This window comes from Fukomys damarensis, unplaced genomic scaffold (assembly GCF_012274545.1).
Source record: "Fukomys damarensis isolate Sample0158 unplaced genomic scaffold, DMR_v1.0_HiC HiC_scaffold_21, whole genome shotgun sequence".
In the NCBI taxonomy this organism is placed as follows: domain Eukaryota; kingdom Metazoa; phylum Chordata; class Mammalia; order Rodentia; family Bathyergidae; genus Fukomys; species Fukomys damarensis.
Genome location: NW_022900933.1, coordinates 16,251,549 through 16,273,897, shown reverse-complemented (window position 1 = coordinate 16,273,897; position 22,349 = coordinate 16,251,549). Strand labels below are relative to the sequence as shown.

The 22,349-nt window shown below is 39.8% G+C and overlaps 1 protein-coding gene across 9 annotated transcripts in view; it reads right to left on the bottom strand.

Annotated features, from left to right (window-relative positions):
* The window catches only part of Znf410 (zinc finger protein 410), a 53,987-nt gene that overhangs the window by 7,619 nt on the left and 24,019 nt on the right, over positions 1-22,349 (bottom strand). For 6 of the 9 annotated variants that reach the window (XM_033766676.1, XM_010645459.2, XM_019204297.2 and 3 more), the window contains 4 exons: positions 19,646-19,735; positions 11,396-11,521; positions 10,070-10,210; positions 8,532-8,659 (listed from right to left, as the gene is read on the bottom strand). In XM_033766676.1, the coding sequence (XP_033622567.1) occupies positions 8,532-8,659; positions 10,070-10,210; positions 11,396-11,521; positions 19,646-19,735 (485 nt within the window). Of the gene's footprint in view, positions 1-2,262; positions 3,050-8,531; positions 8,660-9,597; positions 9,798-10,069; positions 10,211-11,395; positions 11,522-19,645; positions 19,736-22,349 lie in introns of those variants that run through there. The other 3 variants (XM_010645461.3, XR_784520.3, XM_010645462.3) reach the window with 3 other exon arrangements.

The window sequence follows — 22,349 nt, the reverse complement described above, 5'->3', positions numbered from 1 at the left end:
TAACTTAAGCATTTACCATACATTTTGATTGGATTGCATCTAGATGTGTACTACCACCGCTAAAGTCTTTTAATTTCTATTGGCCAGGAGCACTGTTCCAAAATGTTTCTCCATACCGGGCATGGTGGCATGTGCCTGTAACCCCAGCACAGGGGAAGCTGAGGCAGGAGGTTAAGGACAGCGTGGGCTATAGTGAGTTCAAGGCCAGCCTGAATTATAGAGCAAGACCCTGTCTCCAAAAAAGGTAGTGGTGGTGAGTCACAAGCCCAGATGCCTATTGAGGCTAGTCATGAAGCATAAATGAGTCAAATGGATAGGTGTAAGACAGCAGGAGTCAGAAGACTAACGAGTACAAAACATGCTGGAAAATAGGTCCAGCATTTCCACCAACCTCATTTTCATCTGAAGCCAGAAATGTGCACATTGGCAACTAATTAAAAATTATTTAAAGATACAGACTTGATGTGGTGGTGCATGCCTGTAATCCCGGCACTCTGAGAGGCTAAGGTAGGAGGACTTGGGTTTGAGATCAGCCTAGGTAATATAGTAAGACCCTGTCTCAAAAAAAAAAAAATAAGGGCAGTGGGGCGTGGTGGCGCACATCTGTAATCCCAGCACTTGGAAGGCCAAGGCAGGAGGATCGCTGAGTTCGAGACCAGCCTGGGCTACATAGTGAGTTCCAGGGCACTCTCAACTACATAGTGAGACCATCTCAAAAAACAAACAAAAATGGGGCAGGAGATGTAGCTCAGCACAAAGGCTCTGGCTTCAATCCCTAATATTTAAAAAATTGTATAGGTGAAATGAGACACATCTGGACCAAGGATGTAGCTCAGTGGCCCTTGCCTGCCTGGAGAGCACCAGGTCCTGAGTTCCTTCCCCAGTACCAGAAAAGGCCAAAAAAACCCCACACATCTGATTATCACTTTAGCCCACAGGGGTACTACCACTTTATCGTCAGCAACTGACCATTTTTTGCTGGTGGTTAGAGGAAGCTGTCCTATGTATTACAGGATGATGAAGCATTGCTCCTCTCTCCTGGTTATGACAACCAAAAACATTGCCAGATATTGCCAAATGTTCCCAGGTGAGAATCACTGTTCTGGTATCAAAGTAAGGCTACAGAATAAAAAGACTAGCTTATGATTTATTTTTTGTGTTTTTGGAATGTAGCCCAGGCTGGCCTTGAACTCATGACAATCCTCCTGCCCCAGCTTCCTGAGTTCTGGGATTACAGGTGTGTAACCATGCCAGCCAAACAGCTAGCATTTTAAGAATACAAGTGGGCCAGGGATTTAGTTCAGTGGTACTGTGCCTGCCATGCAAGTGCAAGGTTCTCAGTTTGATCTCTGGTACCCTCCCAAAAAAATAATACAAGCATTTGCCATGAATTCACTCTGCAGTTTGATTATGCATGTCATTAATAAAGAACTGTAATTATTTAAAAAGAATTAAGTTTTCCTGTTAACCATTTAGAATGTGCTACTTTATGCATGTGTATGTGTGTCAGCACAGAGACTGTTTCAAATAAATTTAAAGCTGCTCTGACAACCATGATTTTCTACAAGTAGGTGGTCTTTGGAATATCTGTCCTTCTGTCAATAACTGGATATTTTCTCTCAGTAGCTGTAGACAGGTTGATTGCAAGAGCACCTGCTCTAGAACCTCATGTTTTAACTATACTTGTGGAAAAATTCAAAATTATGTTATGACTGTCATGTTCCTAGTATCGGTTTCTTTTTTTTGGGGGGGGGGATACCAGGGATTGAACTCGGGTCCTTGCATTTGCAAGTCAGGCCACCGAACCACTGAGCTAAATCCCTGGCCCTCCTAGTATCAGTTTCTTCTGATGCAGTGAAGTGATACTTTGGTAACTAGGTAGAAACAGTGACTCTGATGTCATGTTTCTTAGGCTCAGTCAGTTTTACCTACATGGAATCTTTAGAGTGAATCACTGGCCCATCTTCAGGAGAAAGAATGAATTCTTTTCTCTTTTTTTTTATTTTTTGGTACTAGGGCTCGAACTCAGGTCCTTGCGCTTGTGAGTCAGGCTCCGGAGCCACTGATCTAAATCCCCAGCCCACAGCTTAATTTCTTAGAGATTAAGAAAATAGGGCTGGGGATTTAGCTCAGTGGTTCCGCTGGCTACCTTGTAAGCACAAGGAACCGAGTTCAATCAAACGTACAAAAAAAAAAAAAAAAAAAAAAAAATTAAAAAAAAAAAAAAAAAAAAAAAAAAAAAAAAAAAAGATTAAACTGTATTTAAAAGACGAGCCAAACAACCCACTGGGCTATTTTGTTTATTTAAAGGGAAAACTGAAGCTCTGTATCAGATGATTTTTAACTTTAAAACAAAAAACAAAAAACCCTCTTAACATGCTACTGTATGTTCCGTCAACAAAGAAAGCAAAGTGACTAAGCAGAGGTGTACAAGACAAGATAGAACCTCAGCGGCAGGCCAAGGGGAGATTCAAGTAATTCCTTTTTGCAGCCTCATGGCTGGGAGTCTCTTACTCAGGTTGCTGAAGGGAGAACGCTGCAACACAACTGGCGTTGCTCCCTTCTTCAAAGCAACAAGGCATCTTGAAAACTCAAGGAGAAGTTCTGTGGTTGACAGCAGGATGCTGACCATCCCTGTGGAGAGACAGCTGGATCTGGGAAGGAAACTCTTTGAAGGAAAACCTCCCCTCAACAGTCATCATAAAAAACTTCAGCCCACACATAACCCAATTTGCCACTGGGAGGAAAAGTCTGTCCCAAAATTCCTGGGGGAGAAGAGGCAGGTAGAGTCACTGAGCCCCATCCTCTGCTTCGCTTCTTCTCTGGATCAGAGGGTGGCTGAAGAGCTCTTACACACCCATGTTCTCTGCCAGGGAAGTGAGGAGGCAGAAGCGGGGTTTCATCCTTCACAGATTTATTTTGGTTCTGGCAGGTCTGGAGCCTTTGTGTCCCGCACCCACTGCATTCTGGGATTAGACAGAGCTGCTCCTTCGAAGGTCAGCACCCAAGCTCATGTCCGTCTTTCAGTTAAATCTCCTTGATTTAGTAACTGTCAAAGATTGAAAGCAAAGTAGAATGGGTTACAACTGAATCACAGAAAAAAAAATTCATACTAAGTAAAAGGATTAAGAGGAGGGTGAGGAACAAGTCAAGCAAAAGACATCTTCCAAAGCAAGTCCTGTGTAAACTGATAAATCTCATTTAACACACTGGCTCTGGGACAGCACTTTGGGTCCTTCAGGATATTGCTGTCCTAACAATGGCAATAAAATCACAACCTACTGTTTGTGTAGTCATATGCTGAGCAATAAGTGATGGATGAATGAGCAACTTACAGGGAATTTAGAAACAGTGAGTGAAACCTGTGTCACACAGAGCACAGACTGAAGGCTTAATAGAAAGGAGCAGTTTCCTCTATGGCAGCCCTAACAAGAGCAACAGATTTTATTTGATGCTATGTGGTGAGGGCAGAAGAATGTTATAGTTTGGGTTAAGGACGTAGCTCAGTAGTAGATGCCTCTGGGTTCAATGTCCACCCAGTAAGAAGAGACAGACAGATGGTGGGGGATGAGGAGGGAGGGAGACACACACGAGATGGGGTTGGGGGTGTTTTTAAGATCCAGATGTTTGTACCCAAACTTAGTAATGGCACTAAGAATGTTGAAGAATTTGTAATTTTTGTATCCTGCTTTATTTGGAAAACATTCTAATATGTAGTCAAAGCTAGTTGGGTTCAAAGCTATACCAGTTCTGTGTGAATAGGGAACCTCATTTGAGATGACCTTTAGTAGGGTGAGTCACAAAACCTGAAAGTTGCAACTGGGCCTGTGCAATAAGCTCTCTGTATAATTCTTAGGAGACCTGAGGCAATAATGAGGAAAAATATAAACTGTATAATCTCAACCAACCACCACAGTTGAGAGTTGACTTAATTATTGACTTTTTTTGAGACAGATCTTGCGACGTAGTTCAGGCTGGCTTTGAGCTAAGAAAGCCAGGCTAACCTCAAATTTAACAGTGCTCCTCCTGCCTCAGCCTCCCACATGTGGGACTACAGGTGTATACCACTATAATAGGCAGCTAAATTAGATAAATATTAATATATAGTCAGAAAAGGACTGGGCTCTCAAGGAAATCAGTGCAGAAGATGAGAACACATCAAAATTGTGGCTAGAGGCACACCTGAAGAGGCAAGAACTCCCCAGATTAAAGTCACAGTGGTCAGACACACATACTTCCTTAAGGAATGAATAGAATTTGAGATTATACTGTAATTGGTACTACCTTTCTGGGATTTCCCTTAGAAACAGCCCATTATTTTACTAGGGGTGAGCCATCCTCTCCCACCCACTAAGACTAAGACCAAAGGCAAGACTAAGACTTAGATTACTGACCAAGGTTAATGATGTCATCCATATGCCCTTGCTACATGCCCTGCTCCCCAACTGGATCAATATTTTGTTTTTTGTTGTTTTGCTTGAGACAGGGTCTTGCTATGGGTTGGCCTTGAACTCACTATGTATCCCAGGCTAGCCTTGAACTCACAGGGATCTTCCTGCCTCAGTCTCCTGGGTGCCTGGATTCATGTATGCCACCATGCCTGGCCTACTGGATTAATATTAGTTAAGAGGCTATAATTGTAGTCTTACTGGTTGATTATAGTTTGACCCATGTTGTACACATCTCATGACTTTGCCCTATAAAACATTCTTGGAGAGATGCCCTCGGTCATAACCCACTCAGGACCTGTCTATCTTTCAAGAGCTATTCCTATTTCCTGATTAAACCTTTCCTACTCTTAACCTCTTTTGTCCTTGGGAATTCATTTGTCAATTTCGGGGAACATGAACTTACTACATCTGACATCTAGCAGGTTGGGAGTTACATCTCTCCTATATACTACTACACCCAGCTTCTTTGATATTCTTGAAAGTTATTTTTATTTTTAGAACATATTTAAAGCAGTCCAGTTAGACATTCATTGGTAGATTTTTACAGTTATGGTCTATAATGATGACCTTCAAAAAGAAGTTGGAAAGGACGTGTGTTGCAAATATCCTTCACCTTCTCTGGCATCTTGAGCTTTTTTTTTTTTCCCCTTGTGGTACTAAGGTAAAACCCAGTATTTTCCACATGCTAAGGCAAGTGTTCTACCACCGAGATACACCTCCAGCCCATAAGAATTTTTTTTTTCTTTTAAACTGGGACTGAACACCAAGAATAGTCTACCACTGATCTCCAGTACTTTTTACACTATATTTTACTCTGAGTCAGTCTCAGTAAATTGCAGAGGCTGGCCTCAAATTTGTGACCCTTCTGCTTCAGTCTCTCAGGGCGCTAGAATTACAGTTATGTGCCACCGTGCCGGGAGAGAATTCTTAAGGTCTCAACATTCTTCACTTACTAGAGCAGTGGTGGTGAACCCATGGCATGTATGCTGTTTTTCTTTTAAGACAAAATATGTTAATGTATAAGTTGTTTTTCTAAACTAAAACCTGTTGGCACTTTGCAATAAACAAGTGGGCTTTGGGTTGCAGTTTGGGCTCTCATCTCTAAAAAGGTTCCACATGACTGCACTAGAGGAAAGTCCAGTTAGTATAGTACCTAGACAGGATTTGGAAGAGGACTAAGGGGTGTGTGTGTCAGGAAACACCATGGGGCATTTTATAGCTTGGAAAAAAAGAAAGCATTGGGAGATGTGCTAAACCTTCCAAGAAAAGAATGAAAAGGGGGACTACACAATGGAAATGCCTGTGATAAGGAAAACAGTAAGAGGAGAAAAGTGAGGCTCAAACAGAGGGTGTGTTTATAAATATACAGGACCCAGGAGGTGAAAGTAACAGGGCAGGATTTTCAACTACATCAAGGCCAGCACCTACTCTTTTGTGCTGTTAATATTTTTCTATTATTTGGGGCTTTTTTTGGGTGGTGGTAACTGGGGATTGAACTCAGGACCTTGCGCTTGTGAGGCAGGTGTGGTGCCACTGAGCTAAATCCCTGGCCCTATATATGAAACTGGGTACTTAACACCTCTAAGTCCTTAGTGTACTCTGGGGTTAAAGCACTTGCTTTCTTTGGTTCCTAAGCAGCCTGTGTTACTGTATTTGCTTGAGACTATCTGTGGGCAGCCCTCTACAGCTAAAGCTAATTTTAAAACCAGTATGTCTAACTGAAGAGAACAAATGCACTAATTTGATCATGTCTTATACTACTTATCCAAATATTCAGTAAATGTTTAAATTTTAAAAATTTATTATAGTAAAAAATACACTGCCATTAATAACCCTCAAAATATTCCCCCTTGCTTTGAACACACTTACTCCATTGTTCTTGTCACTTTCTGAAGTAGTTCTAGGAGTCCTCTTTTCATGAGTCTTACATGCAGTGTGATAAAAAGTATGATGAATGCTGCTGCCAAGAACCATCCAATGGAAAGGCAGGCTTATAAAAACATTACAATGTATCTTGAACAACCTTATTCATGGATGGATATGGCACTGTGTGTGACTAAAGTCCAAATGACCACAAATGGTAAACATTTTGAAAAGATTCAGGACATCAACAGCACAACTAAAGACACTCAACAACATCATACTCTCATACTTAGGAGGAGTACTAATAAGAGAATTAAGAGAAATATTAAGGAAGTGCAATTTATAGGCCTTGTTTGAATCTTTCTTCAACTAAACCAACCATAAAAAGACATTTTTGAGGGAGAAAAAAAAGACTAATTATAGTATTAGAGGATATTAAGTTATTAATTTTGTTGGGTGTGGTAAAAATACTCGTTTTTGTGGGGGCGGGGTACCAGGGATCAAACTCAGACCCTTGTGCTTGCAAGGCAGGCAGCGGAACTACTGAACTAAATCTAAATCCCCAGCCCAATACTAGCTAGTTTTAAAAATTCTTTTTGGTTTTTTTGGAGACAGGGTCTGGCTATGTAGTTCTGACTGTCCTTGAACTCACTGGGAGTCTCCTGCCTCAGCTCCCAAGGCTGGGATTAAAATGCTTATCTGTTAGGTATATACTAAAAATTTATAGATGATAAGTCTGTAATTTACTTTAAAATATTCCACCCTCAAAAAAAATAGCAACAACTAAAAATAGAGGGAGAAGATTAAAAAATGTGTAAAATTAATTACTGAATTATCTCACTATACTATGAAAACTTTCCTAATAAAAATCTCAGAACAGCAAATGGGCAAAAATAAGGAGGCTCCATAGGTGAGATAGAGAGGATCTGTTTCAAAACAATAACTTGGAAAAGATGACTTTGGATAGAATTGCTGATACCAACAACAAAACATTCAATAAAACTTGAAGGCTTAGACAACAAGGGTCACAAGAACAAATACAAAGAAAAGTCCTGGCAGAGTGTAGACATGCATGTCCAGAGTCCTGTGATCCTGGGAACTCCCAGAGATGTTTTAAAATAATCCATACTATTTAATATAGGATGCAGTCATTTGATGGATATAACAGATTACCATAAAGATTATAATGGAAAGAGGAAGAAGGGTTTTTTGGTTTAATAGCTCTCTCCCCAGTCATAGCCAAGAGGTCAAGCTACATAACTTTTGGTAAAGGCTTATGCATATGAAATGAACTCATGATGAAGTCATGTACTATCATAACACAAGACCAGTGAAATATCCTAAAATTCTAGAAACTTGATTTTCATTCTGTTAGTTGGGTAAGAGCCAAGACCATAGACTTAGAACTTAGATCCATCTAAAATCCCTCTTTTAACTTGGATGATGACTTTGATTCAAAAAGCAAGTGTGTACCTAGTCTGTTATCTTCCAGACACATGATCCTAATTATTTTTCTTGCTCAGGAACCATTTTGTTCCAGGATATATTTTCTCACTTTTTTTTTTTGAAACAGGGTCTCACTATGTAGCATAGGCTGGCCTTGAATTCACAGATTCTCTTGCCTTAGCCTCCCAAGTGTTAGTAATACAGGCAGGCACCATCACGCCCAGCCTTTTTTTGTTTTTTGAGACAGGATTTTGCTGTGTTGCCCTGGCTGTCCTTGAATTTGCTGTGCAGCCCAGGCTGGTCTCAACCTCATGATCTTCCTGTCTCAGCATCCGAAATTTTGAGATTACAGATATGTACTTCCACTTAGCAATGTTGTTTTCTTTATAAAGTAAAAGCAGCACCTTCATGTCAGAACACTAGAAACAGACATTATTCACTAAGGATGTATAAAAAGGAATGCTAATGCTGAGAAACTCAGCTGTGACACATCAATCTCCCAACTCAACAGACTGTAACACTCATGGTCTTTTGAAGGTGGACTCATACTTAGTTTAAAGGAAGATATTCTAGTCAAAACTTCCAAGAAATGGAAACTGGAGAAATTCTCAGGTTTCTAGAGCACTGGTGGCAAATCTATGGCACCTGTGGCCACAGCGGGCTGTTTGTATCACGGAAAGCACCGAAAAGTTCTCCAACACTGCTCTAGATTCTCAATCAATTTCCACGTAAGTAGACACAGAAACAAGTAAGAGCAAGAGACAGTTGTACCTCCTGTGGATTTACGGCCGTTAAGACAGAAACCTCATATGACTGCCTCCCTGACTGCATGGTCACCAAGTGATGTGTTACATCAGGCACTGAAGACAGGGGACGTGGGGATCCTTCAGTAAGCACCTCTGTGAAACAACAGAAAAATTAATCTTCCATGAAAAGTGAACAGATATGCTACTGTCACATCAAACCTCTCATTAAAAACTCTAAAAACTATTCCCTGAAAAACTAAGCCCCACATTTCTGTATTCCTTTCAAATTAATTCATGGTTGATAATTATTACCAGTAATTTGGAAAGTATTACACAAGAAAAATGGAAAGAAAAACCAAGAAATCTTGACATAGGAGTTCTCTATTTTTCAATATAGTGATTTAGAATAATGGCTTTAGCACTGTTACCTAGATTAAAAATGTATGAAACAGGGCTAAAACAGCTCAAGCAGGCAGATCAGGAAACCACAGCCAGCCCTTGAAGCAATCACCAATGATACTAATAGCTCAACATGTGCACATCAACAATTTAATCTAGGTTTCAAAGCTCCTACTCAGTAATCCCTCCTCCCTTGGGACTTTCTTCAAGACTGGCAAAGCAGTTCCACACAATTTCTGTGCCTTTTGCTCTAGTTATCCACCACTACTGGCCATGAGACAGCAGTGCACTCTAGGCCTTGTAGGCTCCAGACAGAAGTTACACAAATACAGTCACACACAAAACTGACCAAGTAGGATATAAATAACTAAAGCACAGGATCTCACATTTATTAAGTGTTCATCAGTGGGATCACCATGAAAATCTTCTGGAAATAAGTTTATAGATAAACCATTTAGGCTTCAAACAAATTACAAGCTTCCCATAGGGGCTTTGCGGCTTCTACTGCTCTTCCAGACTATACAGTATAATGTAATGCTTGCTAATATACTACCTATTTACTCAATGTTATTTTGCACATGTATGTAAATTTTGACTTCTCAAATGGATTTTAAGGGCCTTATCTCCTAGTTTTGCCTTTCCCATAGTGCCAGGCACACAGTAGGCACCGAATAAATGCATGCTGACCTCACCTGGTAAGTTTTTCAGAGAAGAGGGCCTGGCCTGTGTAACTTGGGTGAAATTTCTATACCAGAGAGGAACAACTCCTAGAAAGCCCTTTCTTTCTCCAGAAGATATGGCTTTTGAAGGTATGGAGAAATTGTTTTATATCTCCTCTGTAAAACCTGGTTATGTTCTGTTTAAATGTTTTAAAAGTTAAGTTCTTCCATAACTGCAATAGGAAAGACAGAAATAGTTTGGCTAGGATGCTAGGATTAAAAATAATTTTCTCTTTTAAAATTTTTTCTCTTTACTCTTGTTATATCATCTTTAATTTTTTAAACAAATTCATTTAACCACCCCAGAGAATAAGAACACAAATGCTACTCAATCATACAATAGCTATGTATACAAAATGCAATATAAAACCTCCATTTTGGAGATACCCCATTCTTTAGCCCCTAGTTGCAGCCCATTTCCCCCAAGAAGAACCTGAAGTCTTACCATCATCAACTCCCAGGATGGAATTGGCATTTGGTAGGTTCAAGGACTCTCCTCCAAGGCTGGGCTGGGAATTCACAGATACCAGGTTTTTACTGGGTACCGAAGCTTCTTCAAGCAAACTACTGCCCATTAGTGGCTCAGCTGCGCAGAGAAGAGAGTGTGAGACATACAGCAGTTAAGGCTGTGCCTGGTCCTCATTTTCCCAACCAAGAAAGCTGGCATTCTCTTCCAGAACTAGAAATTAATCTATATCTTGGATGCCACCTATTTCACTGACTTTCAGGAAATAAGAATAAACCTAGCAGGGAAAGGTTGAGCTTTAGGGATAATTATCTTTGTGATCAATTTGTGAAAAATTAGCATAAGAAATGGGATGGAGACATCCTTAGAAAGGAGTTTTGGAGTGAAATAACTGATTGAGGAAATACTTGGAAAAGGAAAAAAATTTAAAAAGGGTTATCAGATTTTAGGTAGGGCAAAAGGTAGTCACAACCGATAAGTAAAACAATATGTAAAATCTTGTCATACAGAAATCTTTTTATTACCACTCTACTCAAATTCTGGTTTATGAACCAGCATTAATTAACAAACTCACTAGGCGGGCTTTTATTTTTGAGATACATCTCACCATGTTACTCATGCTAGTCTCAAACACCAGGATTCAATTGATCCTCCCACTTTAGTATGTTAAGTGTGTGTAATCTACAAGTACATGCCACCAAGGGGAACTCATATTTACTTTTTGCAGTGCTGGGGATTGTACCCAGCACCTTACGCATGCTAGGCAAGTGCTCTATCAATGAGCTACACTCCGACCCCTATAAGAATTTTTAAAACAACAGAATATGGAAACTCACAAATTATTTCATTTATCAGACTATTTTGTTTTGTACAGGTGGGGAAAGGATGACAAGCAAGAAAATACACGTTTTAAAAGTCTGGGGCTGGGGATTTGGCTCAGTGGTTCCACTGTCTGCCTTGTAAGCACAGGGGCCCATGTTTGATCCCCAGTACGAAAAAAAAAGTCTGTATGCCAGGCATGGTGGCACACACCTGTAATCCCAGGACTTGGAGACTGAAACAGAAGGATTGCTGTAACTTCAAGGCCTGCCTGGGCTGCACAGAAAGACCCTGTCTCCAAAAGCCAAAAAACAAAACAAAACAACAAAAAACCCCATTTGTTTGGAAACTGCCAGCCCATCAAATTAGACCAGGTCTCTCTACCCAAAAGTGAGTCAGAAGATCATCAGAGGGCTACATGGACAGGTGACTTGGCTCTTTGAACTTAGAAAGACACAGCCCCCCCACTATGTCCACCCTCCTCACCAGTTTGCTCCTGCTCTTGACTCCCAGCTGTCCCCCCCTGCAAGTGATGTTTTCTCATGTGCACATTTCTACTTCCACTCTGAGAGAAGGTCTTCCCACAGACTTGGCAATGATGAGGCTTCTCTCCTGAAACAGGGAACAGGAGGTTAAGACAAGGCAGCCAAAAAAGTGAATACATTTTTGGTGGTGAATCAAGGGACTAATGATGCAGAGGCCAGAGCTTGTTAACTATATATGAGGCTGTTCCTTCTCCCACTCTCCACCTTTCCCAGCTTCTCAGCTTTCAGTACAAGAAGGTAGATGAGCACACCAAGAAGGCTCAGCACACTCAATGCTCCCAGCCCCAGTCCTTTCCAGACCCACACGCTGTACTTTGGCCTTCACAACAGCTCTTTGGTGTGGGGTCCTGGAACCAACACAAAATATTTACTTCCCTTTTCAAATAGTCTTCCATGGACCTGTAAGACATGAACCCTCCCCCCAAGGATTCTAACCCTGGGTTTATACTATCCTGTCTTATTTTGTGGCACTACAGTCATCAACAACCACACTGGTAGTTCTTCTAACATAATGACCTGAACTATCCTCTATGTTAGTGGTGGTGAACCTATGGCACGTGTGCCACAGCTGGCTGTTTGTTATCACTGAAAGCTCTAAAAGGTTTGCTATCACTGCTCTACGTTCTTAAATCCAAAACTCTTGGTCTCCATTCCACCTACCCAGACAATCATACTTAGAACAGGGATAAAAAAACTCATGCCCAGGGCCAGGGATTTCAAGGTCGTGAGTTAGATCCCCATACTGCAAAAACAAAAATAAAAATAAAAACACAAACTCATGCCCAGAAGCTTTTTAATTTGGTATGAACCTGTTTGTTAAGTCCTGGTACTATTTGCTGTGCAACCAGGATTCTGTTCAGAAAGTCTTTGCCTACACATGACTTTTAAGAGTTTTTTCTTCCAGCAGATTGAATATTTGTTTTAATATTTAGATCTCTGGTTCATTTTGATTTTGGTTTAGAACATGGTAAGAGATATGGATCTGGGTTCAATCTTGTGGACAGCCAGTTTCCCCAATACCATTTATTTATTTTTGGTACCAGGGATCAAACTCAGGACCTTGAGATTGAGGCAGGCACGGTACCACTGAGCTAAATCCCCAGCCCCCCAACATCATTTATTAAACAAACTATCTTTCCAGTGTATGTTTTTGGTCCCTTTGATAATGACCAAATATAGTAGTTAAGTGAAATAAATCAGACACACAAGCTTAAATATCACATGGTTGCCCTTATATGAGAAACTCGAAACATACATAAAGAGCAAAATAAAATATAGCAAGTAGGGAGATAGATCTTTTTCAAATGAGAAGCAGATCAAGAAAAGGAGGGAGGGCCAAGGATATAGCTCAGTGGCTCCACCACCTGCATCGCAAGCACAAGGACCAGAGTTCAATCCCTGGTACGGGGGGAGTGGTGGTGGGGTGGGCAACCAAAACCCAAAACCTAAAAAACAGAGGGAGCTGGGTGTGGTGGTATACACCTATAATCCTAGCACTTGGGAGGCTGAAGCACGTGGATGGCCACAAATTCAAGGCCAGCCAGGGATACACAGTGAGTTCAGAGCCAGCATGACTACATAGTGAGACCCCCTCCCTCAAAAAACAAAAAAGAAAGAAATGGAGGTAGTGGAGAAGGAGAGAAGGGGATGAAAAAAGAATTAAGATGTGTTAAGTAGTACTTTCCCTGTAAGAGGGACAGCCATTATTCAGTTCTAGCCAAGTGCTGCCATATATGTATCAAGGTCTGGCACTACCAGAGGGCCACTACCACTTAAAATCTGGAATTGTGGATTTTAAAGTAAAATCTGCCAACTTATAAATAATGGGAACAAATTTAAAATTGATAAAAATATTATACAGTCATCTTTACTGCTGAAAAAAGATGGCAGGAAATAGGCAGGAAATCTGATATTATTTAGCAAAATTACACATGGACTATTTTTGCACTTTGATCTGGGAACCCAATTTTAGACCTCTGTACCAAAGTTACAGTGGCAAAATGTGAAATAATCTATGCACAGGATTATTCATTGTAGCATTATTTTAAATAGACAAAAACTGGACATAATCCAAATATTCATCAGAGTGTAGGTGAATATAATTATAAAATATAAACATAGTAGAATACTACAAACCTATAAAAAGGAATGAGAGGAAAAAAAAAGGAATGAGGATTCTATACATTGATATAGGAAATAGTTAAATATGGCTAAAAAAAGAACCATCCATAACTACAGAACTATATATATGCTACCTTTGTGTAGGAAAAAAAAAGGGGAGCCAGGTATGGTACACATGCCTACAATCCCAGCACTCTGTGAGGCTGAGGCAGGAGGAGTGCAAGCACAGTCCAGCCTGGGAAACTCAGTGACTTAGCAAGACCCCATCTTAAAATGAAAAATAAAAAAAGGATGGCAATGTAGCTCCGTTTGAAGACCCAAGTTAAATCCTTAGTATTCGGTGGTGGTGGTGGTAGGGAGAGCAGCAGCATGGGGAGTGTTGGCAAGGATTTGAAGAAGGTAGAACTTTTAGACACTGCTAGGGATGCAGCTACTCTTGTTTTGTTTTGTTTTCTTTTAACACAGGGTCACACTATAGTTAGGCCAGGCTTGAACTCACAATGATCTTCCTGCCTCAGTCTCCCGTGAGCTAGGGTTACCAGTGTGTGCTACCATACTCAACTAACGCAGTTACTCTGGAAAATTGGCAGCTCCTCAAAAACGTCAATAGATTTATCATGTGACCAGCAATTAAATTCCTAGGCATACACATAAGAGATGAAAACATACCAACATGGAAAAACTTGTACAGAAATACTCATAGCAGCCTTATGCATAACAGCCAACATTTGGCACACGGACACAATGAAGTATTATTGTCATTAAAAACGATGTGATAATATACTACAACATGAATAAATCTTGAAAATGTATACCAAGTTAAAGAAATCAGACACAAAATGACATAGTGTACACTGTCATTCATATGAAAAGTACTGTATAGAACAGGTAAACCCATAGGGACAGAAAACAGGTTAATGGCTGCCATGGGCTAGTGGATGGCAGAAATGGAAAATGACTGTTAAAGATGTGGGGATTCTTCTGGGAAGAATGAAATCTTACGGAATTTGATAATGCAACAACTGCAAAACCACTAAACTGTATTTTTTTTTTTCAGACAGGATCTTGCTATGTAGTAGTTCAGGCTGCTGTGAACTCACTATGTAGTCCACGCTGGCCCCAAACTCACAGCAGTCCTCCCACTGAGCCTCCTGGGAATTATGCGCCACACCTGTCCTGCACATTTTTTAAAAAACAGATGAATCTTATAGCATGTGAATTTCATCTGAATTAAAAAAAAAAAAAACAAACTTCATGGGGGAGCCAAGTGCTTTGGCACACACCTAAAATCCCAGCTACTCAGAAGGCTAATATAGGAAGATCACAGGTTCGAGCTCAGCCTGGTCGACTATAAGATGTGGTCTCAAAAGATAAAATAAAGAAAGGGCTGCAAGGGCTGGGGATTTTGCTCAGTGGTTCTGGAGCCTGCCTCACAAGCTCAAGAGCCTGAGTTCAATTCCTGGTACCAAAAAAGAAAAAAGAAAAGGCTGCAGGCTGATCCTTAGCACTGCAGGGGGAAAAAAAGAAGAAATGGTGGTATACTGGGAATGTAGTTCAGTTGAGAGTATCCCTTGAAAAAAATTTCAGTACTGGAAAAACAAAACCAAAAAACTTGAAGAGGCATAAAAATAATCTGTATTTCTTTATCTTTGTAAAAGGAAGTACTAGAAAAATAAAGCCAGGCATGGTGGCCCAGGCCTGTAATCCCAGCACTATGGGAGGCTAAAATGGGAAGATTGAGAGGTCAAGCCCTGGTTAACCAATTTACTGAAATTAGTGAGATCCTGACTTTTTCTGGAGACAGGGTCTCACTATGTAGTTCGGGCGGGCCTTGAACTCACTATGTATCCCAGGCTGACCTTAAACTCAACAATCCTTCTGTTTTAGCCTCCCAAGAGAAAAAAAATTTTTTGAAAAGGGCCAGTGACTCAAATGTAGCTCAGTGCAAAGGCCATGGGTTCAATGCCTGGTACTATACTGCAAAACAAACAAACAAACCCAAAAAACAAAAAAAAAGTAAATTTAAAAGGAATTAAAAGCCTTTAAAAGAAGGGGAGGAGACAGGGTGAAGGGATAGAACTATAATTAAGACTTTTCTACCGCCTGCCTCACAAGCGCAAAGTCCTGAGTTCAACCCCAGTACCCCCCCCAAAAAAAAGAAGACTTCTTTGACTATACCTAGCTTTCACTTTACAAATTAATAAGAATAAAATTAAAATAAAATACTTCACTTCAAAAAGAAACTGAAATATATTAGGCAAGTGAAATAATAAAACAATTTTAAAGGATATTAAATAAGGTATTTTGACCGCATATCCTTAAATGGAATATAAGGAAAACATAGCTGCAACTGACAAAACGGGAAAAAAAGTTTTACCAGCTATTTCTCAGACAGAGTCTAATACCTAGAATATATAAAGAACTAAAAAAAATTAGACCCCTCCAAATGAAAGACCAAATAAAAAAATAGGCAACTGGGGCAAGGGACTTAGCTCAGTGGTTCTGCCATCTACCTTGCAAGAACAGGGACCTGAGTTCGATCCCCGGTACCACAAAAACATAAAACAAAACAAAACAAAAAAATAGGCAACTGAAAAGAATAAATAAGGGCCGGGATTTAGCTCAGTGGCGCCATGCCTGTCTTGCAAGTGCAAGGTCCTGAGTTCCATCCCCACCTTACCAGAAAAAAAAAAGGAAATGAATAAACACTTAAAAGAAGAAATACAAATGGCCAATATAAACATAAAAAATATTCAGGCTTTAACCATTAGTGAAATGCAAATCAAAACAACACTGAGATTTTACTGTGCTCCAGTAAGAACAGCCATCTAGTCCATCAGTGGGCCAGATGTGCCTGTTTTAGAGCTTACTTCAATTTATAGTAAATATAGGGAAACAAGTTAAATGACATAAAAGGAAGCTAACCAACAAATCCAGAATGTGAGATATTCTACAGGACCCAAGCAACTGTTCTGCAATAAGTATGATAATAAAAGTAAAAGCAGAAAGGTCTAGATTTAAGAAGACTAACTACAAGTTGTTGAATCCTTTAATTAATTTATTTATTTTTTGGGTACTGGGGATCGAACTCAGGACCTTGCACTTGTGAAGCAGGTGGCAGGAATCCTTTTTTTTTTTTTTGAGGCAGGGTCTCACTATGTAGCTCAGACTGGCCTTGAACTCACTATGTAAATGGGGATCCTCCTGCCTCAGCCTCCTGAGTGCTGAGACTATAGGCACATGCCACTAGCGTGGCCTGAATCCTTATTTTAACATATCACCTTTAAAAGACATTTTTGAGACAATGGGAAAAAACTGAACAGGGACTGGGTGTAAGATAAAACTAAAGAATTACTGTTAAATTTGATAGGTATAAGAAGTTGTCTTTTATTCTCTACATTAGTGTTTGACACAATTTTATATAATAAAGTAAAATAAAAGACTTTATAAACCAAGCAAAAAACATGTGAAATCCATACCTAGTCCACAGGATATCAGTTTACTATGCCTACTTAGAGCTTGCCACAATGTTAAAATCTATCTTAGCCCTAAGATCTCAGATCTGAAATTCACAATCCTAATTGATTATATCTTCCCATCTCTCTTGCTCCAAGTAAACGGTCTTGCTGTCCTCATCATAAATAACTTCCAATTCTTCCTCTTAGTGTTGTTCTGGTTTCCCTTTGCTTCCATGGCCAGCTACTTTAATAATTACTGACTCCATTCTAGAATCTCCACCTTGAGTTCACCTCCTGCTTGGCAGGCCTCTGCTCTGAATAATCTTCACGCCCTAGTTGAACAGCAGCAGAAACAGTTATGAAATCTAAACAGACTTACTAAATAGTTATGCCATCTACTTTAAAGCTGATGTCATCTACACATCTGAAAGCTGTTTCTTCACTCACTGCTATTTACCAGTCCTTTTTTTTGGGGGGGGTACCAGGGATCAAACTCTGGACCTAACACTTGTGAGGCAGGCAACAGCAGCACCACTGAGCTAAATCCCCAGCCTAACCAGTCTTTTTATTTTTATTTATTTACAGGGGCTGGGGATTTAGCTCAGTGGTTCTGCCACCTGCTTCAACAAGCGCAAGAACCTGAGTTCAATTCCTGGTACCACAAAATACACACACACACACACACACACACACACACACACACACATATTGTTTTGTTTTTGTTTTTTGAGACAGGATCTCACTATGTAGTTGAGACTGACTTGGAGCTCACTATGTAGCCCAGGCTGATCTCGAACACACAGCGAGTCTCCTGCCTCAGCCTCCCAAGTGCTGGGAGTGCTGGGATTACAGGTATGTGCCACCACACCCAGTATATTTGTTTATTTATTTTGGTACCCGGGATTGAACTCAGGAACTTGGGCTTGCAAGGCAGGCAGTGAAACCACTGAGCTAAATCTCCAGCACCAGTCCTTTTATTCACGACAATTAGTTCAGTCAATCAACAAGTTTCTACCATTTATGGGGAATTATCCCAATCCAGGATGAGTCCACAGGCTCCCTCTAATACTCATCATCATCTCTTCCAACACTTCTCTAACCCCTTCTCATAAACTTGTAAGCCAGCCTGACAATGAGGTGGCCAACTTTTCCTCCTTATCTTCAATACCACATTTCTTGAATCAATAGTCTTGTTGCCTTTATTTCCCTATTACTTTATATCCAATCAATTGTGAAATCAGAGAGATGCTTCCACTGGATCTCTTTCCATGTGGCCTAGGAATACCATGGAGCAGACTGTTTTTTTTTTTTCTGGTGGTGCTGAGTCTTGTATATGTTAGGCAATGCTCTACTACTGAGTTACATCCTCATTCCTGGGACAGATTCTTGACTATATTTTAAGAAAAAGTCTTCTCTCCTCATTTCAGTTTAGTTTACACACCACTGCCAGATTAATCTACAGTAAAGTGAGTTCTCATCTGGACGCACCTTCAGTAGGCTCTACAAACTCTTCCCTGGCATTCTAAGCTCTTCAGTCTGCTTTCAATACAATATGTGAAGTCTCAGAGGTAGTATCCCCAAGATACAGCTGTAGGCTTCTGTTTCGGAGGACGGGAAGGGAGGGAAGGGGACTTCAGCTTTTTCTACTGAACTTACAAGGTCTGGATGATGTTTAATAATTTTCAGATATTTAAAAGACATCTTTAGCAGGGCAGACTAGGTCATGTGCACAGAATGAGCCATTTGACAGAATTACAAGGAATGAATTTAAGAATGCAAAACAAAAAAAGGGGTCTTTAAAACTTTTCGCTTTCCTTCACTACTAGTGACAATGCGGTTCTAATAGTTAAAGATATAGTTTTTTTCTATTACTGGAAATCAAACTCAGGACCTTGTACTTGCCAGGCAGGCACAGCACCCTGGCCCTTAAAGGTATAGTTTCTATCAAAATGATGTCTGAACAAGATCAACACCTTCTAGAAGGCAGTAATATTACTGGTGCTACTATCACTAACAACTTCCTAACTACTAACTACTGTCTTCTGATTTGAAATTCTCCTCCAGAGGAATGAAATATAAACTTCTAAAAATCAGAATTCATGTTTGATATAACTGATAAAGGACTCAGTACAAAGTGAAACAAGTTTGCTGATCTCATAAAACAGTCTGGATTAAAAGTACTTCTGTAACTCAGCAGAAAATACTATTAGACACCGCTCCCCCCCTCCCCCCTGTTATGAGACCCTTTAAACACATTTACTATGGGCTTTGATTTCTGATTCAATTGTGGCTCAGAAGCTTTATGTATGTTTCGGGTAAACAGTTTCTTTCCTTTTAGATTTCTTACTTTTTTTTTTCTTTTTTCCTTCTTTTAGTACCGGGATTGAACTCGGGACCTTATGCTTGTGAGGCAGGCGGAACCACTGAGCTAAATCCCTGGCCTCTTTTTAGATTTTTTTTTTCTTTTTTTGTACCGGGGATTGAACTTGGGACCTTGAGCTTCTGAGGTAGGCAGTGGAACCACAGCCGCTTTTTAGATTTCTTTACACCACTCTCCCTTCTACTCGTCTCTCTCCTTTTCTTAAATCTACAAATGGCACAGGTTCTCATACCTGAGTGAACCAACAGATGTTTTCGGAGACTAGAATGCTCAGCAAAGGAACGGCCACATCCTTGGGCTTCACAAAGAAAAGGTTTCTCTCCTAGAGATAGAAAATGAGATAAAAACTCTTGACTTTTCCCATCAACTTGTTTTCAATGATATTTTTTCTGATTTCTTTAGTTCATATTTACTTTCTTTTTTTTTTTTTTTTTTTTTTTTTATACGGGGTTTTTTTTTTTTTCAGTTTTTTTTTTTTTTTTTTTTTTTTTTTTTTTTTTGAGACAGGGTCTTGCTGTGTAGTTCAGGCTGGCCTCGAACTCATGCTGATCTTCCTGCCTCAGCATCCTGAGTGCTGGGATTATATGCATGTGCCACTGCTTCCAGCATGTTATATAATTTCAACCAGGCTACTTAGAAAGTTTTGTCTCTCACTGATCTAGTATACAATCTGCCAAGTAGCCCTGCAGGTTCTCTTAGAAGGACTGCCTCTGAGCCTCATACTTCCTCCTTCCTCTTGGCTGAAGCGCTGACCATCCAGATTCAGTGATCTTCTGGATGATGTTAAGATTAACGGTATGGGCTGGAGAGTGGCTCAGTGACAAGAGCCCCTGCCTAACATGCAGAGGGCCCTGGATTCTTTCTCCAACACCATTTATAAACAAAAAGATTAATCACTTTTCCGGGTCCATGTAAAAGTATAGCTTTTTAAAGGTCTGAAAAAGTTATTATAGAGTCCCATTTTATAAAACAATGGGAAGATAGATAATTAGTCACAGGAATATACAGTGAACTCTGTAATGATATTGTAAAAGTAGCTACATCTATACAGGTGTATTGCAGATATTTTTTTCCCCTCCTCCCTCCCTCTTTCTCTCCTTTCTTTTCATGTTACTGAATCCAGGGCCTTCACACTGGGATACATCCTCAGTCCTTTTTTTTTATTTTATATTTTTCAGATAGGTTACTAAGTTGTCCAGCTTGGTCTTGAATCTGTGATCCACCTGATACAGCCTCCCAAGAATGGTGGATAACAGGCAGGTGCCACCACTCACAGCTTGGATCATTTTTATTTTGCATTTTTCTCTTATTTTCATTTTCTATATCATTTTGTTATCTAAAAAAATGAAAACTGGAGGTGTATTTTCAGTGTTAAGAGTGCTTGACTAGCATGCAGAAGGCCCTGGGTTTGAGACCCAAAACTGCAAGAAAATAAATTTTAAAATAAACAAATAGGCTGGGCATGGTGGCGCACGCCTGTAATCCCAGCACTCTGGAGGCTGAGGCAGGAGGATGCTGTGAGTTTGAGACCAGCCTGGGCTACATAGTGAGTTCCAGGTCAGTCTCAACTACATAGTGAGACCCTGTCTCAAAAAAAATAAATAAAAATAAAAATAAACAAATAAATGTTACATGGTGAAAAGTCTGTAGACTAGTTGACAGTAATGTTAATTTATTGAGCTTGATATTGTTACTTAGGCTACCTAAGATGTCACATTTTGGGGAAGCCAGGTGACAGACACAAAGAACTCTGTACTATTTTTGCAGCTTCTTGTGAGTCTCTGTAATTATTTCAAAATAAAAAGTGAACTGAGTGTGGTGGTACATGCCAATAATTACTTGGGAGTCGGAGGTAGAAGGATCACAAGACTGAAGCTAGCCTGGGAAACTTAGTGAGACACTGACTCAAAATACAACAAAAAAAAAGAGCTAACAATGTATCTCAATGCAGCGTACAAAAGGCCTTGGCTTTAACTTCTGGTACTGCAAAACAAAACAAAACAAAACAAAAATAAAATAAATAATACATTTTGAAAAGCAAGGGCTGGTGGTACAGCTTAATCACAGAGCACATGCATAATATATCTGAAGCCCTAGGATCAACCCTCAGCACAGCTTTAAAAAAAAAGGGTAGCCAAAAAAAAAAAAAAAAAAAAAAAAAAATCAAAGTTGCAAACTCTATCCTCCAAGGATCAGGCTACTAGGAGATAAATATATTCATAAATAATTGCCACATAAATTCCTGCATAAGCATTTAGAAGGTGAGTAATTCCAATTGTAGTGGTTTTTGGAAAGAAGGTGGATTTTAGCTGGTCTTAAAAGATGAGAAGGATGGAAAGGAATTTAAGCCACAGGAATAATATGAGCAGAGCCTTGAAACTGAGAGTACCTGAGGTAAATTCAAAGCATGATAATCCATGGTAACAACAATGAAGTCAGGCCTAACAGGATTGGCAGCCCTGTTCTCACTTGTTCTATTCTTTTGGACTCTACTATATAGATGAATGCTAGGATTCCCAGTGGTCTGTAGCTTTTTTGTTTTGTTTGTTGAGAGAGACTGAACCCAGTGCTGAGAATGTAGCCCGTCATGCAGCACCAACCTGGAAAGCTTAAGACCCTGAGTCTGATTCCCAGTACGAAAAAAAAAAGAAAAAAAAGAAAGATGGAACCCAGGGTCCATACCCACTCAGCATGAGCTCTACCACTGAGCTTCAACAGATCTTCTGTAACCTTTTCTAATGCCTATATGGATACTCACACCAATCCCTAGAAGACTTGGTACTCAAGTTTCTAAGCAAATAAATATGTAACACAATAAATGTTAGGAAAAGAAAAAATTTTAATAAGGTCATATATTTTAATAAGATTAATTAAAGAACTTATGAAATAACAGGATTTAGAAAAAGATCCCACCTCTGAATACAGTAATGTGAAAT